Source organism: Ceratosolen solmsi, unplaced genomic scaffold (assembly GCF_000503995.2).
Source record: "Ceratosolen solmsi marchali unplaced genomic scaffold, CerSol_1.0 scaffold29, whole genome shotgun sequence".
Lineage (NCBI taxonomy): Eukaryota > Metazoa > Arthropoda > Insecta > Hymenoptera > Agaonidae > Ceratosolen > Ceratosolen solmsi.
This window is the reverse complement of record NW_011948417.1, coordinates 5362856-5389265: the sequence shown is the minus strand read 5'-3', so window position 1 is coordinate 5389265 and position 26410 is coordinate 5362856. Positions and strand designations below refer to the sequence as shown.

Here is a 26410-nt window from a genome sequence, read left to right as displayed (position 1 = left end):
CGTATTTACGAATCACGCAATTGTTTATACTTGATAAAAAATTGAAGAAAAAAGAGAGAGAGAGAGAGAGAGAGAGAGAGAGAGAGAGAAAAAAAATATTTGAAAAAGCTACCTACATTTTTTTTACAATTAAGAATTATTATGTTCGTGCATGCCATTTACTAAATTGCAGGGCTATAAGGCCCGGTACAGTGAGATAATTATCGATTAAGTCATGCTTTGAACTTAAATTCGTAATACAAATTACCATACATTGTTTCTATACACATGGCGCACGCTCTTGACTTGTTAGTCACTAGTGTTTATATTTTATGTACAATGTCACAGTGTTCACACAATCAAGAAAAAAAGTGTACATCTTTGTAACAAAAGTATAAAAAAAAAAAAAAAAAAATTAAAAAAAAAATAAAAGAAAAAAAAAATGAAATGCGCTTCGATCGTACTGTCGTCTCTGTCTGTCGAGTAACGCTGTTGTCATTGCCGACGAAAAATATTTTTTTATCTTGAAATAAATTAATGCTTCTTCCTTCAGGTAGATAAGTAAAGCCGATGGTAATCATTAGCTCCGAATGCGCAATTGCACTTTGGACACTTTCGTTGTCGAGTCTCGTATCGAGTACGCAAGCAGTCCCAACAAAAAACGTGGAAACACTTTGTAAGAACGGCGTCTTTTCGCTTAACTTTGCAGGATGGGCATGTCAATGTCTCCTTATATTCGCGAAGTTCCTCCGCCATAACTTCGTCAACAGTTTCCGCGAGTTCGATCTTCTTCATTCTTTCTACTTTGCGTCTAAGCTGCGCTATTTCCTCCTTGAGTTGATTCAAACGATCGAAATACATTAAAACAAATGCCTCGCTTTCATCAAAATCGATACTTTAAAATCATTTAAATAACTTACTTGCAATCGTTTTGTTTTATACGCTTCGGCCTCCAAAGAACTTGTTTTCTCAGCGACAACTTGTTGAGCTTCCTTCATTTGCGAATGGTATTTTTCTATAACAGTGCAATGTAATTTAATAATTAAATTAAAATTATTATTTACAAACGTCATCATCGTAATCTTATTAATTAGCTCGTCTTAATTCGTTAATAATCAATGTCGCGATTATTATTGTCTAATTTTTAATTACGACAGAGTTTTTAACATTCATCATTTTCACATGTTTTTTTCCTTCTTCCGAAATCTTTCATTTCACTGCAAATTCACGACGTAGTACTTTTAACGTAAATACGCCTTTTAACATAAAAATTTGACGAAAACAATGATGATAATACTCATTGAAATTCCAACGATGTCGAAGACTAGTTGTATATAATTATCGTTATCACCCACATATGTTATTTTCAAAAATGTTACGAGACGACTAAAATTATTAATTCTCATTTTAAAATACGAAAGGAAAAAATGAAAAAAGAAAAAAAGAAAGAAAGAAAAAAATCAACATTTGATCCCGATCGTATCGACATATATGTATCGGGCTAAAGACACAAGAAAAGGCTAATGAAACATCAAAAATCAATAAAATAAAACAAACCGAGATGAAGTTTTAGATCAGCAGCCGACTGTGCACTCTCGATGGCCTTTCGCTTATGCATTTCCATCGCTTGTTGTCGCAATGCAAGTTCCTTTTCAACTGTAGCCAATGAATTTTGAAGCAATCGTTCTTTTTCCTCCAATTTCCTTACGACGACATTAGCAGCTTCGACTTGGGTTGTTAACGTTGAGACTTGTTCCTTCAGAACGTCCTTTTCTTCTCTCGCGAGCTTATGGAGTTGATTACTTTTAATTCTCTCTGTCATTAATTTAAAGTTGGCATCGTCTTTTTCGCGCAACTGTTGAATTAATCTCGAATTCTGCTCCTGCATATCCTCGAAGGCCTGCCCTGTCACCTCCATCTCGTTCAAAAGAGCTTCTTCCTCCTGCAACCATGCACAGTTCTATTTAACGTTACATCACCGTTCAAGCACGAGTAAAAACAAATATCGACTGCGTACACCCATTATCTATTACTGCATCAAAACATCATTTCACAATGATAATTATTAATCTTCTAAATAATAATTAGTGTATTAATACTTATATCAGTATTTACAACACAAAAAAAATATTGTTACCAAGATAATTTTCAATAAGAATTGTAATTTCTTTGCTGGCAAGTTATTATTTTTATACTCAAGAGAAATTTGTTAGATTGCAGATTAGAGGCAATGCATGCACCAAAAGCACGAGGTGTGTATAGGAGATGGAATAACAAAAACTACCTGTTTTTGGGTAGCGACCTGTCTTTGTAGCGAATAAGCTTGCTCCTCCAGCTTTTTAATTTTGATCTGCGCATCTTCGTCTGCTAATTTCTTTCGCTCTTCGCGTTTGCTTTCCTGAAAGATAAATAATCGTTAGTCGGTAAATAATGTGCCTTGGACAACATATTTTTTCTTTCGAGGTGAAGAAAAAATATTATATACGAGTTTGATACGCGTTTGCATATACTTGTATCTTTTTAATTTGCTGTTTTAATTCTTCTAGTTCAGCTCTGGTTTTACGTTCAGCAGCCATAAGTTGAGCTTTGTCGCGCTGTTCCTTTCCAAGACCCTTATACATGTCTAAGAGTAATTTCATTTCCTTCATTTCATTCACGGCTTTTCTATTTCGGTTAAAGAGACGATTAATTTATTAGCCACGATTATTAAGTCCATAAAAATGATTTATTCACAACTTGATAATACGTACTTTAGCTGGGCCTTTAGATCTCTTACTAATTCTGATTCTGCAACTTTGGCATCCTTAGCACGATGTGTCTGATCGCGATGCTCTGTTTTAACCGTTTCTTTCTTAATATCTTTCTCTCTCTTTATATCCTTTTCTTTCTTAAGAGTTGGAGATGCAAGTGCATGAGAGTCCGGAGTACCTTTGTTGTCCCCTTCTCCCGATTCAGTTTCAGTTTCTTCATCCGCTCCCTCTCTTTTTATTGGTAGTCCACCTTCTTCTTTGACCTTAATAAAATTTAATACAATGCAAAACTTCGTTGATTCGAGTTTTATTTTATCAATTACACTAATCAAGTAAACTAGGCACAAAAAAGTGCACAAAAAAACAAAACAAAAAAAAAAAAAAAAAAAAAAAAAAAAAAAAAAAATAAGTAACCCGACTCTATAGAAAATTAGAAATACTGTATGACGTATAATTAAAATACCTGCCCAGATCCTGGTAGAGAATTTGAAGCATCTTCTTCCTTTCCACTTCCATCGGAATTATTGCCTTCCTTATTTTCCTGCGTCATTTGCTGACCAAGTTTTGTTGTCAATTCTTCCACCTCTTTTTTCAACTGTAATAATTAATATTAACATGACATTAAAGCTGCGCCCATCTACACTCATTCGCTTATTATAATGTTTAAAAAGGATAAAAGTAAATTATTTATTATTATACTGACTCTTGGAACCTCGGAAGAAACTTCTTTATATTTTCGTTTGTATCTGTGAACTTCGCCTTTGAGCTGTTGATTGTGATTTTGTAGCGAAGTGATGAGATGTCTCATTTCTCTATTAATAGGGCCAGTCTGTTCGTTCGCTGCCAAATTTTGTTCAAATTCAATGCGTAACATTTCATATTCCTTTCTCAATTGAGCTAACACATCTTCTAATTGTATACACTCGCCTCGTAGTTTTTTTTGCGCCATTAATTCCTCGCTCTAAAATAATTTAAATAATTATTTTTTTTTTTTTTTTTTTTTTTTTTTTGACATTTAATTGAAACTTGATGGGAAATGCATAAAATATTTTTAAAAAATAAACAACAGGATATATACTAACTTCCATCATTTCTATATGACGTAAGTGAGCATTTTTACTGGATTGAAGTTGCTGTCTAGCCTCATCCAATTGCGTTTTCAACTGCATGGATTCATTATATAAAACGGAAAATTGAGACTGTAAACATTTGTACTCGGTTGTTTCAACAATAACTGATTCCGGTAGTTGACGAATCTGATTAAAGAACAATTACTTTTATTAAAATTCAATATGAATTTTATAGTAAAAACTGGTTAAGTCAATGACTTACATCCATTTTTAATTTCTCTACTTCTTTTAATGCGTCGCGATGTTGTTGGTGTAATTTATCTAACTCTTGTAATCTATTATTAGCCAATTCGCGAGTCTCTTCAATTTCCCGTTGTAAATCTTCCAACTTTAATTTAAATATACAAATGTTGAGTTAAATTAATCATTATTATCGATTCAAGTAAAATACAAATATATTTATTTATTCTACCTTAGTTTGTGATACGCCGGTTGCGACCAAAGTACTTGGCTTATTAGTTCCTTTGTCGTCCGAGCCATGAATTTGTTGAAATGCTTTCAATTTCTCAATAGCTTCGCCAAGATGATGCTCTAATTTATCGTTTCTTGCCCGCACTTTATTAAGCTCATACTGCAAATCATCCACTTGATTGCGAAGTTCAGCAGCCAGCGTATCTTTACCAGTAATGGTATCTTGCAATTCGGACATTTTCAATGAGATAGTGTGATACTTTTCATGCAATTGAATGTTAATTGCTTGTAAGTTTCTATTTTCCATTTGAATTTCACCGTTAGCTTTCTTCACCACTTCATCAATGTTTGGCGCCTCTTCTACAATTTCATATAAACTAAATGTAAACATCTTAAGAAAAAAATTGCGTATACGCGATTAATTAATTACCACCATCAAATTCTCCTTTGAGAGCGAGCGTTATTTTTTCATTCCTCTGGGACAGTCTATCGAAGGCTTGCACAACTTTTGAAACGGCGCGTTTAGAAACTTGAACGCGATTAGCAAGCTTGTCGTCCAATTCCTCTTTATCCCATGAAGATAACTGCATAAGGAAAGAGGTCGTTGCTTCGCTTTCATCTATATAAATAAAATTTAAGGTAACATACAATCAAAGTCCTTAATTATTTCGTTAAAAAGCAGACCAAACATAAGGCGTACTTTTATTTTCAGATTCATCAGCCGTTTCTGCATCAAATCTTTGAAGTAGCACACGAATATCTTCATTAAGTTGATTCCAATAGCGATTAACTACGTTTAGTACTGCATCGTCCTGAGTTTGTCGTTTCTCTAATTGTTCTATCCTTTGCCTTAACTCTACTTCTACACGATGTCGTTGCTCCAATCTCTTTTGTTATATTATATAAAAAAGAAAGGAAAAAAAAAAAAAATTTTTTTTTTTTAATATTTATATTATTATGATATTTACCCTTTTCCTCGAAAGGATTATTATTCCTATCCTTATTATTAAGATTACCACCATGAAGACTTTTCAACCACTATCGAAGCATCGACTTTCAAAAATATACAATCTTATCTTTATTCTTATCATATTTTAACCACTGGCTAAAAACTGCTTATCATCAGTGACAAAATATAATTTACGTAACATAACGGCTTTGTTTATTCAAAAGCACAATAAAGTAGAAAGGTCGACCGCCCTTTCTTACAAACATCTTCTTGTTTAATGCAATAACCAAACGCTACAATACAACATTCCACACGACTTTATACATATTTTTCTTATATGACAATGAATTCTACTCAACATCTGTGATATACTTGCACAAATGTTAAGTCCTAAGGAGTGGTCATACATACCTGAGCCAATTTCTTATTCTGAAATTGCAGAACCTTCATATCCATCTCTTCGAGAGTCGATATAGGTCCAATGAGTATTGGCTCGAATTGGACCTTTTTGATGGGAGGCTGGGAGCCCGAGTCCCCGCTGTCAGCCGATCTCTTCGACATTTTCGTTACTTTTCCTTCAAATCCTGGTTCTGCAAATCAATAGGGGATTATCAGAGTTTTCATGACGAAATTCGCTCCAACGCAATCAGCCAGTGTTTGTATCGATCGCCTCGCAAGTAAGAGAAAAACGAATAGAGCGAAGTTTATTATACCTTGATTAAAAAAGGTGTATTGACGCGCTGCGCCCGTGACCTTGTGTTGCAAAGATGCAGCCCGCGCAAAATTATGTCATGTTTATGTGCAGAATATCGTATGAAGTCAAAGGGAAAGGCCTGCGATTCAACCAACCGAGTCGAGTGCTGAATAGGCTAGTGATCCTCGCATTTTTAAAAGCACCAGAGGCTGACGGAATCGCTCTTTGGAACGGAAGACGCCATTTCTAAGTTGCTGTTGGAGCCGTCGGAGGGTTTCTTACTTTCTTTGGAGAATTTTGGAGCATGTTGAAGTGCGCTGTGTAATACGCCATTTTGACTAGTTGACCGAGTTATCGAATGCGAGGCGCCAATTTACAAAATTTTCGCCTATCCCGAACAATCGGCCGAGCGCTACAGTGTTCGTTCATTTAACGAATGTTGATATTTAAAATAATGCATGCCAATGTAAATAATAAAGGTGGTCACGAGTGGATAGGGCATTTGCATTTCTTTTATTTCTCTTGTTTTTCAGAAACATTTGTGAGAAACGTGACGGTCGATCGTGCAAATGTGTAAGTATATTTAATTGATTTTAAGTAAATATTTAATGCTTTACTCGAGAGACGAGCAAAAAGACGAGAAACATTGTTGTTAAAAGTCTTTTGTAAGTATTAAACTGTTGTCAAAAAAAAAAAAAAAAATTAAACATTCATGATAGAAAAAATTATATTTAAATTGCCTAAAATGGAGATATTAAAAGTATATGTTGAATAAACGGAGATCGTCTGTAAAATACATAAATTAAACACTGCTTTCGGATTTTTATAATTAAATATTTATTTAATGTATAAAAATAGTTAACAATAATTTTTATTTAAATACATGAGTTTATTAAAATCTGTAGCCGTAAATTTTGATTTTGCAATAAAATTTATGATGTAGAATATTTACATGAATATTGACTGAATATTGTCATCTCATATTATTTGACATTATTTATAATAATGTAAAAAACAAAAAAAAAAAAAACAAAAAAAAACAAAAAAAAAACAAAAGAAATCCCAATAAGAACGAATGAATTTGACTTTGACATGGATCACAAAATTTAGCTAATTAATAGACTATTCTTATCATTCTTATATTTCTTAAATTAAATTACCATGATTGTTATCAAAATTGCTTTACATCAAAAGTACTTTGACAATTACACATTTTTGAAAATAATAATTAAAATGCTAATACATCACAAACTACGTTCTTAATAAATTACAAATCATTTTTATTTAAACGATACCTTATTATTTTAAGGAATTTTCTGTTTGCCATTGAATCGCAAAATTCATGGCCATAAGGAACTCGTGTAATGAACATTCTCTCGCTTGATTATAAAGTGCGTGCGCTAAGAAAGGTATTTTTTTTAATGTTCGTCCACTCATATTTATACTCTTACAACTTAATTGATATAAGGTAAGACTGTTTTTTGATTCCGAATTCTCTTCATAATTCAAACGCTTTAAATACTCCATATCATGAATTTTTTCAGGTCGTATAAAATTTGTCTAAAAATGCAAATATTTTAAAATTACAATTAGTAAATAATTGGTCTAAATATAATGAACATGAAGTGTAATGAGTATGTAATGCAAATAAACATTTTTGATTATTTAACTAACTGATTTAAAAAAATGAAGCTTTTACACATTTTTGCATTTTTAAAAATATACTAAAGCATTTATTTAAATATATATTAAACGATGGGTATGTTTATAATACAATGAAAAATAAGATAATAATAATCTTTGACTTTTGTTTGAATAATGAATATCTATGAAATATTATTATTAAAGAGTCTTTAGTAATCAAAATGTTCATACATCATATTCAACAATTATACGTATACTTTACCCTCATTAATTCTTCCACACAATTACTGTAAATACTGTAAATAGCTTGCTCATTTGGAAGAGATATGTACAATTTAATGTCTGCGCGATCCACAAATGCTACATCAATGACTTCTGTTAAATTACTTGTTGTTAATATCAAAACATTTGGAAATTGTTTTATATTATCGAGTTGCGTTAACAGAGCATTAACAACTCTGATGGAGTCACTGGGTTCGCTTCCAGTTGTGCATGCTTTGCGAGCATGAGCCAATGATTCGATTTCGTCAATTAATATGAATATTAAAGCTTTTGGATCTTGCAACAATATTTTGATTTCATTAAAGATGTTCATAACTAATTTACCACTCTATGCACAAACACAAAAATCATATAATTAAAGTAGTGATTAAAAAATCATTTAAAAAGTATCATTTTCATTTATTATACCTCTGAAAACCATTTTGAAAATAAGCTATGACTGTTTATTTCAATAAGTTCACCACGAGTAAATTTATGTCCAAGACGGATCGTAATTTTTTGCGCTAATGCTTTACATAAACTAGTTTTTCCTGTTCCAGGTGGTCCGTGTAATAAAATCACCTTATTCCAACTTATTATGTGAGGGTTTACTTGTCGCTCAGAATATACCATTGCAGTTTCAACAAAGTTTACCAACTATAATTTTTATATTATAATTGTGTTATAAAAACAGGAACCACGCTAGTTTTCAAAAATAGCTTTACTTACTTTTTCCTTAACACCTGGATCGTAAAATAAATTTTCCCAAAGGCCAAAGAATTTATCTGAAGGTAACATCCAATGCGCAGCAGCAGATATTTCTTCTCCATCCTTATGTATGGTCTCAATTGCAATATCTTCTTGATTTAAACGGTATACATAAATCTTGATAATCGTTTCTTTCAACAATTTTACATGTATTCCCTTCAAATTTAAATTTCATCACATTACCAAATATCAAATTTAACTCCTTCTTGGCAAAAATTATTTCACATAATATAGCTTACCTGTTCTTGTTCGCAAGAGCAATAAATTGATTGAACATGGGTTTTTAATGCGTCAGTAGAAAAATTTTCTGATAATAATGGTTTATTTAAAATAATTTCTTCCAACGAATCAAACTCAGTTTGCACTAATTTTTTAATATCAAATTCTGTTAACAAGCTGTAATAAAATGTTTCCATGACTTTATATAAATATTATTTCATAGTATAATAACAATTTTAATTGTTGACAACAATAAAGGATAATTTTTAATAAATATATTTAAAAACTAACATTAATGATATTATTAAATACATACCTTCCAACGTTTTGACAAACTTCCACGTGTAACAAATTCAGCATCTTCAACGAATAAACTTTATTATTAAAATTAACAAAAAAAAAAAAAAAAAAAAAAAAAAAAATTACAAAAATAATTTATCCCGCTAAAACGAACCGAATAGTCAACAAGACCATAAACTACAGTATCATAGAAGTTATAATGGCTAATGGAAATTTGATGCTTTGTTATCGATGAAATTAAAAGAAGCCAAGAACCATAAAAAGTACAAATTATTAAATTTGCTTCGTATTGTTGTATAAATTTTGAATTGCACCAAATGTAGCTGTTTTTACTATTAAAGTTATTCATTAATAAGTGACAAGTGATAAGAATTTCATTTATTTCTTCATTGATCTTTATAATCAAAGTATAAAATAATTTGTAATTTTTAAAAAATGGACTGTTAACTATAATTGTGTATACTGCTATGTATTCTTGTACATTTATATAATAATAATAATAATGAAATTTTCAATAGAAATAACGATACTCTTATCAAATAGTTGAAACGAATCATATAAAGTTTATATATTAAAATATATCAAATAATTTAAACGAGGAGCTACTAATAATTAAAAAAAAAAAAAAAAAAAAAAAGTTTTTTATTACATAGAGTGAATTTATTTTTAAATATTAAAAAAATTTGTTTAATTCTTTATAATTCTGAAATTTTCTTTTTAAATAGTCACAATATTGTTAAATAGTTGAACGGAATCATATGAAGAATTATAAATACATCTGTACATTCGTTACCGTAGAAACCAAGTTTTATTGTCAATAATATTTTGGACTCAAAATTTTTTAATTTTATTTTGTACATTTATTTAAAAATATAAAATGGTAAATACTATGAAAATTGATGAAATAGTTAAACAACAGAAATCAAATTCTAAAGTAATGAAATTTACTTTAGACGAGTGGCGTCATAATAATTATTTAAGGTAATACTGTATTCATACAGAACGTGCGCGCATACATTGCACACACGCGCACGCACACGCGCACGCACACGCAAATTATTGAAAAGCAAAAATGATATTTTTAAAGTATATATACATAAATTGTTTAATTTATTATAACAACTATTATGAAGCTGAAGCTCATGACATTTTTCAAAAACAAAAATTTAAATACAATATTAAATTTATATTTTGTTTTATAACAAAAACATAAATTATTTATAGATTTTGTTGTTCCGAAGCTCAGCAAGAATTATCTCGTCAAATACTTGCTAAATCTGAGCAAGTTTGTGCATCAGCTAATGAAACAATTAAAGCTAATAAAGATGGAACTAATCATTATCTTGCTCAGAAAATAAATGACATTAAAATTTATAAAGAAGAGCTTATTTGCAATAGAAATGAACTTCTTTTAAAATTAGATACACTTTCAGTTTATAAAAATCGTGTAATGCAATCTCTAAAATTGTTACGAACCAATGCTATGGATAGCTGTAATAAATGTTTGATCGCTAGGTAAGATATTTAATTTTATAAATAAATAATTGTAGGTAAATATTAATTGTTCAGTTTCGTGTTTTCAATTTCATTTTAGGGATCAAAGATTAGGAATTGATTTGGTGACTGATAATATAGAAAAAGAATTACGGAAAGAATGCGAAGTTATAAATTATGCAGATCTCTTAATATCTCAATTATTAGAACAAATTCAAGAACAAATTCGATGTACGAAAGCTATATTATACAAAATCGATCATGATTTAGAAGATAAAGAACTTAATTTATTAATCGATCAACATAATTCTTCCCTTAAAGAGAGCAATTTGAATCTTAGTATTTACGAAGGACAGATTCCCATAAGCACTTCGTATGACTCTTTAATAAATTCCGTGATTAAGATATTTTTCGTGTTATAGAATTATAATAATTAAATTGATAAAATGCAATAAATTCTTTATAGGAGTATTGCCGTAGAGGAATGGGAAAAACGCACAAAAAACATCATAAATAGTTCACTTAAAGAACTGAAATCTGCCGAAGCGATTTGTTTTCGCGCTGATCGCGAATTAAGAAAAATAATAGCCGATTTGGTAAACCAGAAGAACAGAACTGATGAGGCTCTAAAGAATCGAATTCAAGAGACTAAGGAAATTAAAGAAAAATTAGAGCAACGGCATTCTGAGGTAAATATTACAAAAAGTAAATCAAAATAAATAAATAAATATAAACGAAATGTATTTTAAAATTCTAACGATGAATATAATAAATTTAGATATTTTCTCAACTAAATAAAGTAACGGACAAAATTACAGAATTGGAGATAAAAATTTCTGAGAAAGAAAAATTTATAGCATTAACATATACTAGATTAGGAAATCGTTGTCAAAGACCAAATTTTGAACGTTGTTATGATCTTGTGGAAAAAAGTCTTATTAACGAGGTTAATGATATGAGAAAAGTTGTTGCTCAACTTCAACAAACATTATTTGAAGTGATTTAATATTTTATTCAAATACATACTTATAAATTTATCTTACATTTATTTAAATATGTACAATAAAAATTTGTAATTTTTTTAAGTTGAAACATGTATTTAAATTTGTTTCAGGCTCAAGCTTCACTTCGTTTCTTACTTAAAATGCAAATACAACTCGAAGAAGATATTAATATAAAAATTAATTCATTAAAAATCGATGAAGTTTATTGTATGACAATACATCAAAATATAGATTATCTTATATTTTAATCGCTTAATGCCTATTTTGTTCAATTTTTTTAAACAAGACATTTAGTTTGTAAACAGATTTGCAAGCTTTTTTGACTGTATTTTGTTTCTATTCTTAATAGCCAAAGCAAATAATTGTAATTCTTTGTTAACCGTAGATTGTAAAGATTTATCAAGCTCGGTTGCTTTGTTTAAATCTGCAATTGCTTCGTTCTCATTCCAAGCTCCAATGTGAGCTTTACCTCTTCTAAAAAGAGCTTTGACATTATCTATAAACATATTTATAAAGCAGACAAAGTAATTATTAAATATAATATGCGAATATGTATTGTACTCTTTTTAATATGTACCTACCAGGATCGCTTTTAAGTACGGTAGTACAATGTTCTATCACGGCATAATATTCTTTATTCAGTAACTTACATTGTGCATAATTTAAAAGCAGAGGCAATTTCATGGAATTTAAATTTAACCATTCAATGTCATTTGGCTTTTCTCTAATAAACATAAATTCTAATAAATATTTCATTTGGATAATAAAATTTCAATCTTTATTATATTAAGATCATTTATTTACGCAAGCATAAGCTGCTCCAATATTCCAATTGCTTGTGCATAAGTATTGGCCGCGGATTCATAATCCTTTTCTCTAAACTTAACATTTCCTTTCTCTCTTAAAATTGGAATATTTTTCAGTTTTTCATCTTCGGTCATTTGCCACGACTCTTTATCATATTCGTGTGGATGTATAACTCGCAATAATTCTAGAACATTAAATTTACATTCGCAACAATTCTCGATACCTATTCTTTATTAAAATCTTGTTTTTAAAATATCATACCTATCGTAAATTCTAAATCTTGAGGGTTTTTAATAAGATCGTTTAAATCATCATATCCCACACCCTCGTTCTGCAACGTTACACCGCAGCAGTGGCGATTACGTTTTTCACTCGCAGGTTTACCAGCCTCTCTAAGAGTTTTAGATACAAATGGATATGCACTAACTAGCTAAAACAACAAAACCTATTAAAATAATTACTTTAATTTTATCACATTAAGAAATAATTTATATTTACACTTTTATCAACTGTGTATAATGCAACTTCATTTATAGCCATTTTTTGAACTATAACTTCCCAAACTTCAAGTTTGAATTGTTTACCTATTACTAATTCCATTGGTTTCCCTATTATTTTACTATCATCGATAACAGTCTTTGAATAATCACATTTCGTAGTTTTAAAATGAAAGATCACCTAAAAAATAACGGGCTTATTTTAATTAATTGTGAAAAAATTGTCTATAAATCAATTGAAGAAATTTGAAAATATTATTAATATTATAAGCAATAAAGTTTTTGTTTTGCTAACTTTCGTTCCAGGCGTATATGTGGTAAATATCTTTCCAGCATGAAGCATACTTTTCGTAATAAGATTTTCCATTGTTAATAAATTTGTTAGAATATTCGGAAATTATTACCATTTGAACGTCATAATAAATTCTTACAGCACAACAAACCAATTATCATTAACATATATGTATTTACGTATTTATTACGAACAGCTGATTACTATTAAAATTCAACTATTTAAAACTTGGTGATGTAGTAAAGGTAGTACTTTATTATACATATATATATATATATATATATATATATATATATACATGTATTAGAATATGATCTTTTCTTCTTTTTTTTCTTCCTTATTGTAAATTTTAATATTAATTATTTCCCTAAGAATACGAAATAATTTAATATTTGTTATAACATATTAAGTCGGTACATACGAAATTCATTTATTTCTCGTAACCCTACGTACCCACTAAAGGAGCTGAAAAATGTTTTAAATTCAACATAAGATAGCGCTTATGTCGCTAATCATAGAGAAAACTGACATAATCGATTTTCTAACTCGATCGACCCAATCGGCAAAAGCGTAAATCGTATCAAATTCATAACAATAATTTACCTACTTTCAATTAAGTCCATTTTTTTTTTTTTCATTTGAATTTAACTTGATCCCATGCTGTTAAAAAGAAAAAAAAGGAAAAACAAAAGGGGAAAAAAAAAGATGGGAAAATTAATCAAAATTACTTATCAATAAATGTCAAATAAATTCAAGTAATTTAAATTTACTTCTTAATTTACTTCATTTTAATTGTATTAAAATCTTGGAATATTGCTTTACACGAAATGTGATTCGATCCATTCTTAAGTATTGGCAATAATTGAAAATTCTTCAGTCATTATTATAAAAAAAAATCTGCCTACTCAAAATTGTTTATACGTGCGTAGTGCAGATTTCTAAGACAATAATAATATCGTCCGGAGCAGGTAGATGTAGTAAATTAAAAAAATTTAAACGAGTATTGCCGATCGACTAATGCTATCTAGTGCAATTCGTTTTAGTACCTATTTGTGAATAATTGCAAAATTGCGAGACAAAAGTGCCAATATCGATGCCAAACCGTTTCTTAACTTTGCACAACTAATCGCTTTATTAAATAAATATTTATTATTACTATGATTATTTAATAATTAGTACAATGTGGCTTAATTTACTTTAGCGTATTCATAAACTTTAATTTTAAAGGAAGTTTTTTTTACGAAAATTTTTTCATTTTCACGTTAATTTATTTTCTTAACTATTAAAAGTTCACGTGTACTTTATTGGCTTAAATAATATTCATTTAATTTTTCTATTTTGAAAATTTCTTGTACTTTTAATTTTGCTCTTCATTTTTTAACCATTAGAACTGTTTCCATTTTTTTTTTTACTCGTACAATATAATAAATTTCATACTTGTATCAATAAGGATTATTATTCATAATTACACGCATTTTTTATTAAATTAAATTCAATCTTCTTCATGTATTGAAAATATAAATTTAAGTTAAAATGTTTGGAAAACGTTTATTTGCGATAAGTAAATAAAATAATAAGTAAATTAAAATTTCTATCAGAGCAACAACTAGTTAAAACTGTATATTCGTTAGGTAGTCTAATTAAAAAAAATTATAAATAACACTCTCAAAGAATAAGAGAAAAACAACAAATTGGCGATGAAAAATCATTGCACGAAAAATTTTATAATTAAATTTTTTACATTCTTTCATACAAATACAAATTCTGTATTATATATTTATATTAAATGGATACACCCATAAATCCATAAATCGTAACGATGTATCTGCAAAAACAAAACAAAACAACAAAAATTAATTAAACATTAATGAAAATCCGTTCATTTCAAAATCAATTCGTACTTGAAATTTATATTGCAAACAAATTCTTTTTGCCAACTTTCTTTGACCTATACGAGTTAACATAATTTTTAATATTTTCATATAACAATCTCTTCATTATTCACAATTTATCTATCTTATTCGTTAATAGAATGCTACAACAGGAATTACGTTTCCAATGCATTTTACAAACGTACTATTAACGATTAAATCATCAATATCGATACTCATTCGGTTAATCAATTTATTTAATCAAGTTTAATCAATTGCTCTTTAATCAAATGCTCCTGTCATATATTTAGAAAATGTGGCATTTATGTAGGTCTCCGTGCAGACTTCTCAAGTCAATTAAAAAGTTATTGTTTCTCAATTACTCGTCTTGTTAAAATAGCACAGATTTTAGAGGGGAAAAAAAAAAAAAAAAAAAAAAAAACTTGACACGAAACATGGACATTTTTCCCTTTGAAGATTTGCGTTTGTCTAGTTTTATTTCAATGTTTCAGTTTTTATCATCTAGATCAAGAAGTTGTAAATTGGTTACTAGGATATTAATTGTTGTTAACGTAAACACGTAATGTTGGAGAAAGATTTTTAAAAATGTTTTTGTTTACTTTTGATAGTTTATCATAATATTAGCTAATTTATTTTTTCTTTATCATGCATCATATATTTTCACTTTCATGTTATAGCCGACAATAATGGCCGAATCAAGATATCGAAAATGTAATTTACATTTGCAAATAAATTGTCGCTTCGAAACAATTTATTAGTATTTAATTTTCTTGGAATAATTTCTGATATAATTGAGCCAATTACATTAATATTTGATTTAATATTGTAATTTATAATTTTTATTATAAACTTTTATTAAAAATTAATAGTACAATATTTCACATTTTAAAAGTAAAAGTTTTGTATGAATTAATTACTTTTACACAGAATATTATATTTCTTTTAATCGTTGTTAATGCTATTGTTAATTATAAAATTTGCAATATTTATGTTTTGCATTGTATAAACTATTTCTATTGTAAATACATTGTTGATATATCATAAATTTTTTCCATATTACTTATGATTAAAAGTAACTAATATTCTCAGTGAGTAATAATTACAAATAAAGTAACGGAAATGTTTAAATATATAAAAATGTAAAAATAAAATTTTATTTTGTATTTTACAGTACCCTAATTTCTAATATATTTTTCCCAAATTATATTATAAAAACAATTCTTAGATATCTTGTAAGAATTGATTTATATTAATTTACTTTTACACAAGCGTACACTCATTTATTTAAATACATCATTATAATAATAAACATTACGATATTAAATATTAAATATTACATTAAAACTTGCGAATTATTTTAATTTTTAATTAAACGTAGATATTTAATAGAAATTCTGAAATGAATTTTTCTTTAAATAACTCAATAGTCTCATTCATCATATGATACAAAATTTGTAAATTCTCTTACAGAATAAAATTTTTTAACATTAAAAATTTTCTAATAAATCTCTAATACATTTATTAAAATTATCTTATAAAATGATTACTTATTTATGAACAATTATTTTCATAATTTTATAGAAATATGTAGCCAACTTTTCCTAACTATAAATTTACATTTACTTAGCTCTGTTTATAAAATTTATTCAATACTTTTATTTGTACATCAGTACATTCTCCACTATCCACATTATTACTTCAGATCAATATTTTATCAATAAGTTTACAAACGAATTAGTTATGTATTATTATTACGTTATCAAAAAAGTGATATGTCCGTATAAGACGTCAGTTAGATTCCTATGTACAAAGCTAAGATATCACGATTGCACGATTTAAATTATCGATTTAATATTTTGAACTATATCTTATATTATTCTATAATAAAAATGTAATAAATTAATATATATATATATATATATATATATATATAATTGGTTATCGTAAAGAGAATGTTCGAGTATTGATATATCGAGTAAAATCTACGTGTAAAACCAGGAGAAACAAAGTCAAATAAATATAAATCTCAATTGATGTTTATTCTATTTCTCCTTGTAATAAAATAATCTATAATGTACTGTATTTTAAATATATATTAATATGAAATTAAAATTTGTTAAAATGCATTAAAAAGCAAATTTAAATAATAATTATACATATATTATATATGGGTCGTTAATTGAGAATTTGAATGTATTAAAATTTATTAAACATCACATTGTTTACGACTCGTTAAATATAATATTCTGTCATGAATTGTTCTATTGTTTTATATTAAAATACTACAATCTTCTTCATTAAACCTTAAAAAAAAAACAAAACGAGTATTGTATCGATAAAATATTTCAATAATGTAGATTGAACTTTCAACTTACATCATTCCTTACAAAGTTTTTAAAAGAACATATTTAATAATGCATCTATCATTTAGTTTATTACAGAGTTGTAGATGTAACAGCGCTTACTCCATGAACCAATATAGTTGGAGGTAAATTTGCAGTTAATTCAGTTAAAAGTTGAAGATATTGTTTTTGTAAAATATCTTTATTCCATTTATTAAAGTTTGGAGGTGCGGGTAAATATATAAAAATGGCAGCTGTTTGCGCACAATAGTCTTTGATCAGTTTGTTAACGCTAGAAAACAATGTTAAATACTTACAATACGTAATAAATGTAATATAGACGTTCATAAAAAAAAAAAAAAAAAAAGGCTTAAAAGTAGGGTAAATTTTAATATTTTTTAAAATGAATGGTAGGAAATACAAGTTTCTTACCTTAAAATATAAGTTTTAGATATACTGTTTACCGGACTTTCGATAGCATCAACACTTGCTTCAAAAGAATTTTCAACATTACTCTCCAACAAGCAGTGATTATTGAGTTCTTCAATTTGTTCACACCAATCTGTTATTTTAGTTATAGATGCTGATATACGCAGCATATTCAACAGCTTTTTCAATTTATTTTCATTGGAGACTCGGGGAAATTCATTTATTGAATTATGTGATTCGGAAATATTTAAACTGGAGCTGCTGCTTTTAGCTATTTCACAATGAAATACTCGAAGATGTAAGTTTTTCCAAACAGGAACCATATTTATGATGCACGCTAATTGTAGCATAAACAAAGAAGTTGTATCAAAAGGATCTTGATCCGATGGTTGAAAGAAATTTACAGGCCATACATCAATATATTTATAATTAGAGTTTCTGAAATAATATTTTTACAATTTAATTTTTACAAATAAACTACTCATAGAAAATATTTATTTACTATAAGAATTCTCAAAATCATATCGTTCATTCTTCTTACTTAGATATAATATAAATATTATATAATTGTTTATTATTAGTATTAGCTTCGACGAATATTTATTAACATGATCATCATTATAATCTTTATAAGTATTTGAAAGTACGTGATAAAATACCTACTTTGTTAATTGAGATTTGTCAAGAATATGAAAATTTCTGCAAAGGCATAAATTTTTTTTCATATTTAATACATCTTGACACATACCGACATATTCAAGCTCATCAATTATTTTATCCACATTAGGCTGTCTGAGAGGAAAAACTTTATCATTAGTGCTGGTTGTAACATTTTCAAACATTGTTGTCGAGTATAGAGAGGTTTGAAAAAAATCCTTTGGTATTTCATTATCGTAAAATCCAAGAACAATGGTATTGGGTTTCATCGCTCCCATTCCGGATAATCTTATTAAATGGTGAAGACCTTCGCGAACAGTTTTCGTTACTGTTAATTCAATAAAAGCCTTTACTTTCATATGATCAACTAGACTGAGCCAATGAGGATATTCTTCGATAGTCGGATCAACTTTTCCAGAAAATTCACCAACTTTTATATGTCCAATAACATATAATCCACCTTTCTTTAAATCGTTTATAAAATCAATTAGCGGACATACAGATCTTGGCGATGCAATCATAAGGAGTATCTGAGGTCGCCAGAATTTAACGTGATTTTTACGAGAATCGAGCATCAGTAAATATTTTCGAACTTGATGGAAAATTAAAGCTTGAGAGATACTGCCCCAAGCTGCATTTTTACTTGGAGAAAACAAATGCAGTACAATTACTAATACAAGACATAATATAATACTGCTCGATGCGTAGATGCTATTTATAACGAACATCATGATAAGTGTTCCCAGAAGACCTATTGTTGCCGTATGCCAAGTAAAGTAATTAAACGTAGGTCTAAAATTTGGAGCACTAGCTAATTCTAATCCAAGGCAGGCTAAATTCGTAGCCAGATAACTCAATAAAAAAAGAACCGAATTGATTTGAGCAATAGTGTTCAATGAACCAATAAGTAGAATTATTTGAACTAGAGTCCAAGAAGTTAAGACGGCTCCAATTGGGTTACCTTTCCAAGTAGCGCGTAAAATAAAATTCAGCATGGAACCTTAAATAGACGAATAAATGAAAATAATGTTCTAATTTTAAGATAAGGATATTATTTTTCTATATACAATTACCAAAAACATTGTCCTTAGCGAGTGCTTCAAGAACTCTGCTCGAGCCAATTAAATTACTTAGTCCAGCGCTAAAAGTGGCTGTTAGAATCCCAACTGCAACAAACGGTGGCCATATATTAATCGGCATCATATAAATAAAATTATTTTGGAGAAGAAATTGACTGGTTGTCGCTGCTGTTAAAATTGACAATAAAATATAGCATATGAATGTAAATGAAACAGCCGAAAGTGTACCCCGAGGAATATTTTGTCCAGGATTTCTTAATTCACCTGTAAAATAACGTATTTATAACAGCAAGTTATAAACTCAAAGTAATTATAATATTAAATAATAATTACCACTCATATTTGCTCCGGCCATAATACCAGTAACGCCGCTAAACAGTACACCAAAAACACTGGCAAAGTCGCTCACAGCACCGTGACTCGAATAATCAGCACTATAATTTGAATATAAATTTTCTAATAAAGTAGACGTACTAAGGCCAGTATAACTTCCATTTATATGATTTGTCTGATTTTGTACTAGTGTGTTTGCATCAGGAATTGCAACCTTGTTTTAATTAAAAAATAAACAAGTTTCAAAATAAGCTTAATAAATTTTAAACATTTTAATTATTCAACGATAAAGATATTATGATTTTTACCTCCATTTCACCTTTCACTATAAAACTTATAAAAACGCTCCCAAGACAAATACATACAATTGCTAAAATAGTAACACTGGTCTTTGCAAACATTGTCGCTCCAAATAAACAAACAATGAGATTTGCCGTATTAAGTACAGAACAGTACAGAAATCGCCACCATCTACCATCTGGAATGAATTCGTTTTCACCGACCAAATATCCCGAAGGCCCAAAGTTTTCGATCAATCCTTCAGCGCAACCAGATATACATAAAGCACTCGACACTACGTTTGCCATAAAAAATAAAGTACCGATAGATCCACCAAATTCAGGACCTAGCGTTCTACTTATCATAACTAATTTCCAACTCTAAGAAAAAATATTCAGCATAACTTACATTGTAATTTGTATTAAGTCATTATTATATTTGAAACTAATTTTCGAGAAATAAATTTCAAAAAAAAAAAAAAAATCTTCCGTTTGTTAATTGTTAAACAATCACATAAATATATTATTCTTTATCATTGTAAAAATGAAAAATAAAATATTCTTCTACTGTTAATTGTTTGAAAAATAATGAATGTAATTTTTAATTTATAATAAATATTGACAAATTTTTACAGAGAATTTATAGTAAAGATATAAAAATGAATTTTTCTTTTAATAACATTATTTAATATCATTATTTTTCAATATAATTTAAAATTATTATCATATATTTTATAAAATATGCTCAAGGATACAATAAGCTCCACCACCTTCGACTGCTCCATTTGTTGAAATAGCACAGACAGACGAGACTGTAAAAACTAAAATCCCATAAGCTATTATAAATTGTATTAGAGTAACTAATAATCCTGCATTACCAACGATATATCCTATAAACAAAAATTAATATAATCAAAATTTAATCGGTCTTAATATTAATTTTATAAATACAATTATTTTTTAAATCTTACCCATTCTTATAAAAACCAAGGCACTGAACATAGACAAAGTGACGGGACTAAATACACCAGCAAATGTTCCAAGTGTTCGACTACTATTCGTACCCAAAGTGCTGAATTCTACATAGCCATCTCGTTCATCGTTTAATGAATTTTTAAATCTAAGTAAAGCACTTAGTCTATAAAAAATACCCCTATTTCTAATAAGAGGCACTTTTTCTCCCGGTAATTGAATTCCTTCTACATTATTTGTGGACCCAATTTCGGATGCAATCATTTTGCATAACTGTTAGGATTTTTACTACAATATAATAATAATTATTCAAATTTTATATTAAAAAATACATTGGTCAAATGATTCTCTAAAACATTAAATTTTGTTCAATATAAATAACAAAGATGTTTACATTGTATTGTACTTGTATTAAAAACACTTGCGTGACGACAAACGCTTCCTTAATTAAATCATCTTATAATCTTATAATTCATTGTGGTCGGATTATTCCAAGGAAAATTACTATTCTTTCATTTTCAACGTTTTACAATAATGCCATTTTATGTTAAAATTACAACTACAATATTAAAAACAAACGAATCTTTGTTTTGTTAAGGCTACAACGTATTCTGGGAGGTAGTGTTTCCTTCATTATGTGTCAGTTCATATGCGTCAGCTTAAGTATATTAAGTTCTAATAACCAATAGAAAGTAAAGTATAACGGAAAAGAAAAATAAAATCTCTAGAAATAGTGTTTGTAAACAAATTATGTTGTGGCCGTTTGTAGCGAAATTTTCGTGTTAAACATCATACGGAAATTAATTTAATTTCAACACTAATTATAAACGTGTTTTTATTATCTTATATAGGTTATAATGTCTACGGTAATTTTGTAAAATAAGTTCATTTGTTAATGAGCATGCAGAATATTTCTATTAATTATATTAATTTATTCTATAGGTAATAAAATTACGTAAGTAAAAAAAGCAAAAGAAAATGTAATTTATTTTATAATTTACACTTTAATTTTTGCATTACATTTATTTTCACATACTTGATCAATAAAATTATTAAAATATTATGTACTAAATTTTCTTAAGCTTTAATAATATAAAATAACAAAATTCTTCGTGTGCATTATTTATCATATCTGAAGAATAACTTTATGACTCGTATTTGCATATTATTTTATAATTGTGCACAGCACAAATATTCTAACCGCAAACGAATACATTTATTATGTTTATTTTCATCAATTTTCCATGGAACCATCTTCTTCCAATTCTGGCATAGGAAAGCGTAATATAGCTGCCACACCCGTGAGTAGATCCAGTTCTATGCGATTGAAAGAATTGTTTGTTATTACCTTTAGATGTGGTTAAATTTTGTTAGAAAATTTAATTTATATTAATACACACGTTCGCCAGATATATGCATACTTGAAAATATTTTAACATCTCCATTGGACTTTTTAACTGTTTCAACAAGATGAATATATTCTTTCCTTAATGCAACATCTTGGCACCTGTGTAAATATTTTTTTGATTTACTTTGTTATTATTTACTCATTATAATTTATTGATACATAATCATACCTAAATAGTTTATCTGAAATGAGTAATGTTTCAATAGCCTTTGCATTACACGCTGCTAAAACATGATTTTTACCATAAAAAACTCTCGATGAATCTGTTTGAAGCATCGTATAAAAGGTTTCTAAAATTTTTACTTCACCCGCTGCTTTTGTATCGGATATCAGAGAAATTACCGAAGGTTCAGTCAATACTTCTGTAACGAATACAAATGTATTCAAATTAAAATTTATTATATTGGCATACGTGACAAATTAATAAGAGCATTTAACAGGCACCCCTTAATGAATGTTTGAAGCCCGAACTTGAATGAGTGAGTATAAATTTACTCTTATTTTCAAGGATTAACTTATTTTCAGATTTCACCGCTTGCTGAATCATATAGTTCATAAACTGATCTTTAACAAATCCAGGACTTGCGAGTATAATGCATTTCACAACATCGAAGTTTACGTGTTTTAAAATCCCTTGCATTATACTTTCATAAAAGCGATTTAAACCCTGGCGGAATTAATCTTTGTATTAATATTAATATTTTAAAAATTAAATTAAAATACTATGTCAATAATGTCACGTGCCTTTTCATGTTGGGAAGCGCTACCTTTCCTTTTACGTGGAATGACTTGATCAATTTTCGCACGCACTATTGTCATATTTGATGATATTAAACATACATGCGCTATTCCTTCTTGCATTACAACAGCGGCAATATCGGAATTCTGAAATTGTTATAATCTATTATATAATAAATTAAAGTGAAAATTGAAACATAATTTATGTGCTAATCAAGGTCAATACTTGTGTTGGATCACATGCTGTGTCAATACGTTCTAAATTCACCGAATCCCACAATGACTTTTTAAGCGTAAATTTTCTGTTTTGTTCAATATCTAATGTATGATATGCACCATTCTGTATGAATCGTAACAAATTAATGTAATATAATAAATTATTAGATTATTATTAGTTTGCCTTACTTTTACATATTTATTTTCCGTTATATTTTTCCCCTTGATCCTTAAAACGCAAGCTTGAGTATCAAAGTCTATATTTTCTACAATTATTGTTAACGTTGTTCGCACTCTAAAATTATTGGAACTTCCAGTTTTACTTTCGAGTTGTACTTTCCTGTCGATATTAAAATCAGTTTGAAATCTTTTTTGATAAAGAAAAAATTTATAAGTAAAATGAATTTATTAATTTATACCTTATCGTAGAGCACGTAACGTAATCTCCTTCGACAATTAAATTATAAATGTGCCACATATCCTCAGTATTCTCCGGGACAAGGACAATATCTCTAATGATAAAGTAAAACATTGGTTAATAGATAATAATTAAAATTGTTGAAAACAAATTATTTCTCACACTTACCCTTCTCCCTTCTTATCAACATATTTGCCTACTAATTTCATTTCAAAATCTGTAATTAAATAAATTTAAAAAAATGTAAACTTTACCCCACCTACATTTAAATATTATGTAAAATTAAAGCATTCGTAATATACATTTTGAATTAATTGATACATTACTGTTTTTATTGTTTTCACTGATGACGATAAAATGATGATGAATCCAGTTGGTCCTTACATTATAAAAATATATCCTATGACAATATCACCGAATGGCAAATAATTCACGATACAAGAAGCTTTCAAGCTGTTAAGGTTATGAAGCATGTTATTGTCGCAAATCACAATAGAACATTAAGTCAGCCATAAGCTATGGTATCCGATTGCAAAATTTTGTTTAAATTCATGAAATTGCTGACTTTGAGACATCGCACGTGTTTCTTATGCGACGTATGGATTACGATATGAGCGTTCTACTCGGGCTATAACCCAATCACAGATTTTTCGATAAAATTAGAATGGTGACCTAATAACGCCAAGAAGTATAATTCAAATGGATAAATGATCAAGGACTATTTACAATATTTTGTTATAAGAACAAAAATTCAAATTCAATTTTATGAAATACTCGAAAAATAAATTCCAAATAATATATTACATTTTTCAATACTTTTTTTCTTCACATTTATGCTTTCATTTGTAAACTTTCATGAAATTCTTATTCTTTAATGTAAATATAATATTTTGTTAATCGTATAAATTGTATTAGCATTTATAAATAATCATTAACAAACGTTAGTAGCAATTAAATATAAATTGCTAAGAAAGAAAATTCTTCTTTTAAAAGCCCTCTTTGCCTTACTGGTATATCTATTTGTGATTATTCTTCTTCTTTCTTTAAATGTGCAATTTGCATTGTTTGTGTGTTTTAATCGCTAATCAGATAATATTTATTTGCGGTCTTACATCATTCGAAACAATAAGGCGCTAAAATTTGAATACAAAGTCATGTGAATTAAAATTAAAAATTCACCTTTAATACATTTATATTAATTGCTATATAAGCTATATTGTGTATAATATAATTATATAATATATTTGCGATATTACTATGGAATTTTAATTTTATAATTTAACACTTTTTATAATACACTATTTATAATATGCATGTACATTCGTCTAAATATTTCAAATTAAGTATGTATAGGAATACTAATGTAGTTTGTTATTATTAATTTAGTTAGCTGACTATTTTTAAAAGTAATTCTTAGCTGTTTTAGTCTATACCAAATTGAATTTATTCCAAATCCAAGATTTTGTTTTCAACTCTGCCAGCGTATGTATGTATGATCTGAATTCTTTTGAACATATTCTTCGAATATTTTTGGGTCTATTTTTCGAATAAAGCTGCCGTTTTCAGATGGCTTTAGCTAGTTAATAATGAATATTATGCTTTTGAGATTTTTCAAAACAATTATATAATAATATAGTTTTATTAAATTTTGTTCAGATTCTTTCGTTCTTTACTATGGTCTTGATATTTTTCTACTGGTTTTCTCTTACTGTTTTTAAGTATACACGTAAGCTTGATATTAAAAAAATTTTTTTTATTAAAATTATTAAATCTGAATTCCATTCTCAGTAGATCAATGATACATTAAATTTTACATTTACGTTTGGCCATTTTAATACATTAAATCTTATACAAAGTTCTAAAAAATTTTGTATTATTCATTTCAATAAAAAAATAATTTCTAAAATAATCAAGAAAATAAAATTAATTATCTACGAAGACATTTATGTATTCTTAATTAGTCCTTAATTAATCCTGCAATCATTTAACTCAATGTACTTTCATAGTAAATTCGTTTTGATTCTTGAATTATATTATAATAATATATTGTGAAAATATTACACACTTTGAAATATATAACAACAATAGCAACAATTTTGTTATATATAGAAATTTATTATATGACGAATTATTTTATTTATATACAGTGCCTTATTATTAAGCAATATTTCATATTATTTGTAAATGATTTCTAGTCTACTATTGTTTTAATTAATTTAAATAATGACTTACTTTAACGAGTCAGGTTCAAATCACGAAATATCTGCGCAATATGGGAATAATATTTATTTATGATAATAAAATAATGCGTAGGTGATAAATTTAATAAAGTAAAACTAATTCAATTAATCGCATTATGCAAATGATTGTTTTGTCAAATTTCAAACTTTCAAATTTATCTAAAGACAGTTTTTCTTTAATTATGAATATTATTTTTAACGATGATATT

The 26410-nt window shown here is 27.9% G+C and overlaps 6 protein-coding genes across 8 annotated transcripts; 1 reads left to right on the top strand and 5 right to left on the bottom strand.

The window, feature by feature from the left end:
- Window positions 1-456: 456 nt before the first annotated feature.
- On the bottom strand, window positions 457-6033 carry Bre1 (E3 ubiquitin-protein ligase Bre1). Its single transcript, XM_011496360.1, has 15 exons — window positions 5933-6033; window positions 5631-5809; window positions 4971-5157; window positions 4701-4889; window positions 4272-4630; window positions 4062-4187; window positions 3812-3985; window positions 3433-3690; window positions 3193-3324; window positions 2730-2992; window positions 2489-2643; window positions 2264-2391; window positions 1537-1939; window positions 900-994; window positions 457-810 (listed from the first exon to the last, which is right to left on the bottom strand). The coding sequence occupies exons 2-15, from the start codon at window positions 5778-5780 to the stop codon at window positions 529-531; spliced, it is 2901 nt and encodes a 966-aa protein (XP_011494662.1). The 5' UTR covers window positions 5781-5809; window positions 5933-6033; the 3' UTR covers window positions 457-528.
- A 1026-nt stretch (window positions 6034-7059) lies between these two features.
- pch2 (pachytene checkpoint 2 protein) lies at window positions 7060-9165 on the bottom strand. Its single transcript, XM_011496772.1, has 6 exons — window positions 9122-9165; window positions 8826-8982; window positions 8548-8742; window positions 8248-8475; window positions 7820-8167; window positions 7060-7473 (listed from the first exon to the last, which is right to left on the bottom strand). The coding sequence occupies exons 1-6, from the start codon at window positions 9163-9165 to the stop codon at window positions 7213-7215; spliced, it is 1233 nt and encodes a 410-aa protein (XP_011495074.1). The 3' UTR covers window positions 7060-7212.
- Window positions 9166-9982: 817 nt separating this feature from the next.
- Tektin-C (Tektin C) lies at window positions 9983-11858 on the top strand. Its single transcript, XM_011496355.1, has 6 exons — window positions 9983-10086; window positions 10330-10620; window positions 10700-10972; window positions 11066-11288; window positions 11378-11596; window positions 11714-11858. Exons 1-6 carry the CDS (start codon window positions 9983-9985, stop codon window positions 11849-11851), a joined length of 1248 nt encoding a protein of 415 aa, XP_011494657.1. The 3' UTR covers window positions 11852-11858.
- Window positions 11859-11884: 26 nt separating this feature from the next.
- On the bottom strand, window positions 11885-13655 carry LOC105359709 (AH receptor-interacting protein). 3 transcript variants are annotated; one of them, XM_011496357.1, is made up of 6 exons: window positions 13621-13655; window positions 12909-13088; window positions 12672-12840; window positions 12408-12594; window positions 12185-12327; window positions 11885-12099 (listed from the first exon to the last, which is right to left on the bottom strand). In XM_011496357.1, the coding sequence occupies exons 1-6, from the start codon at window positions 13627-13629 to the stop codon at window positions 11894-11896; spliced, it is 894 nt and encodes a 297-aa protein (XP_011494659.1). In that variant the 5' UTR covers window positions 13630-13655; the 3' UTR covers window positions 11885-11893. The 3 variants fall into 3 exon arrangements, with proteins under 3 accessions (XP_011494659.1, XP_011494658.1, XP_011494660.1); XM_011496356.1 differs by lacking the exon at window positions 13621-13655 and adding an exon at window positions 13203-13424; XM_011496358.1 differs by lacking the exon at window positions 13621-13655 and adding an exon at window positions 13312-13424.
- A 3763-nt stretch (window positions 13656-17418) lies between these two features.
- LOC105359710 (solute carrier family 12 member 9) lies at window positions 17419-21463 on the bottom strand. Its single transcript, XM_011496359.1, has 8 exons — window positions 21181-21463; window positions 20965-21099; window positions 20240-20577; window positions 19932-20145; window positions 19593-19862; window positions 18526-19519; window positions 17866-18300; window positions 17419-17725 (listed from the first exon to the last, which is right to left on the bottom strand). The coding sequence occupies exons 1-8, from the start codon at window positions 21443-21445 to the stop codon at window positions 17527-17529; spliced, it is 2850 nt and encodes a 949-aa protein (XP_011494661.1). The 5' UTR covers window positions 21446-21463; the 3' UTR covers window positions 17419-17526.
- An 803-nt stretch (window positions 21464-22266) lies between these two features.
- On the bottom strand, window positions 22267-24624 carry pelo (pelota mRNA surveillance and ribosome rescue factor). Its single transcript, XM_011496354.1, has 10 exons — window positions 24288-24624; window positions 24130-24178; window positions 23963-24055; window positions 23733-23883; window positions 23554-23667; window positions 23334-23474; window positions 23034-23256; window positions 22759-22951; window positions 22582-22688; window positions 22267-22498 (listed from the first exon to the last, which is right to left on the bottom strand). Exons 2-10 carry the CDS (start codon window positions 24168-24170, stop codon window positions 22416-22418), a joined length of 1146 nt encoding a protein of 381 aa, XP_011494656.1. The 5' UTR covers window positions 24171-24178; window positions 24288-24624; the 3' UTR covers window positions 22267-22415.
- Between the last annotated feature and the right edge of the window lie 1786 nt (window positions 24625-26410).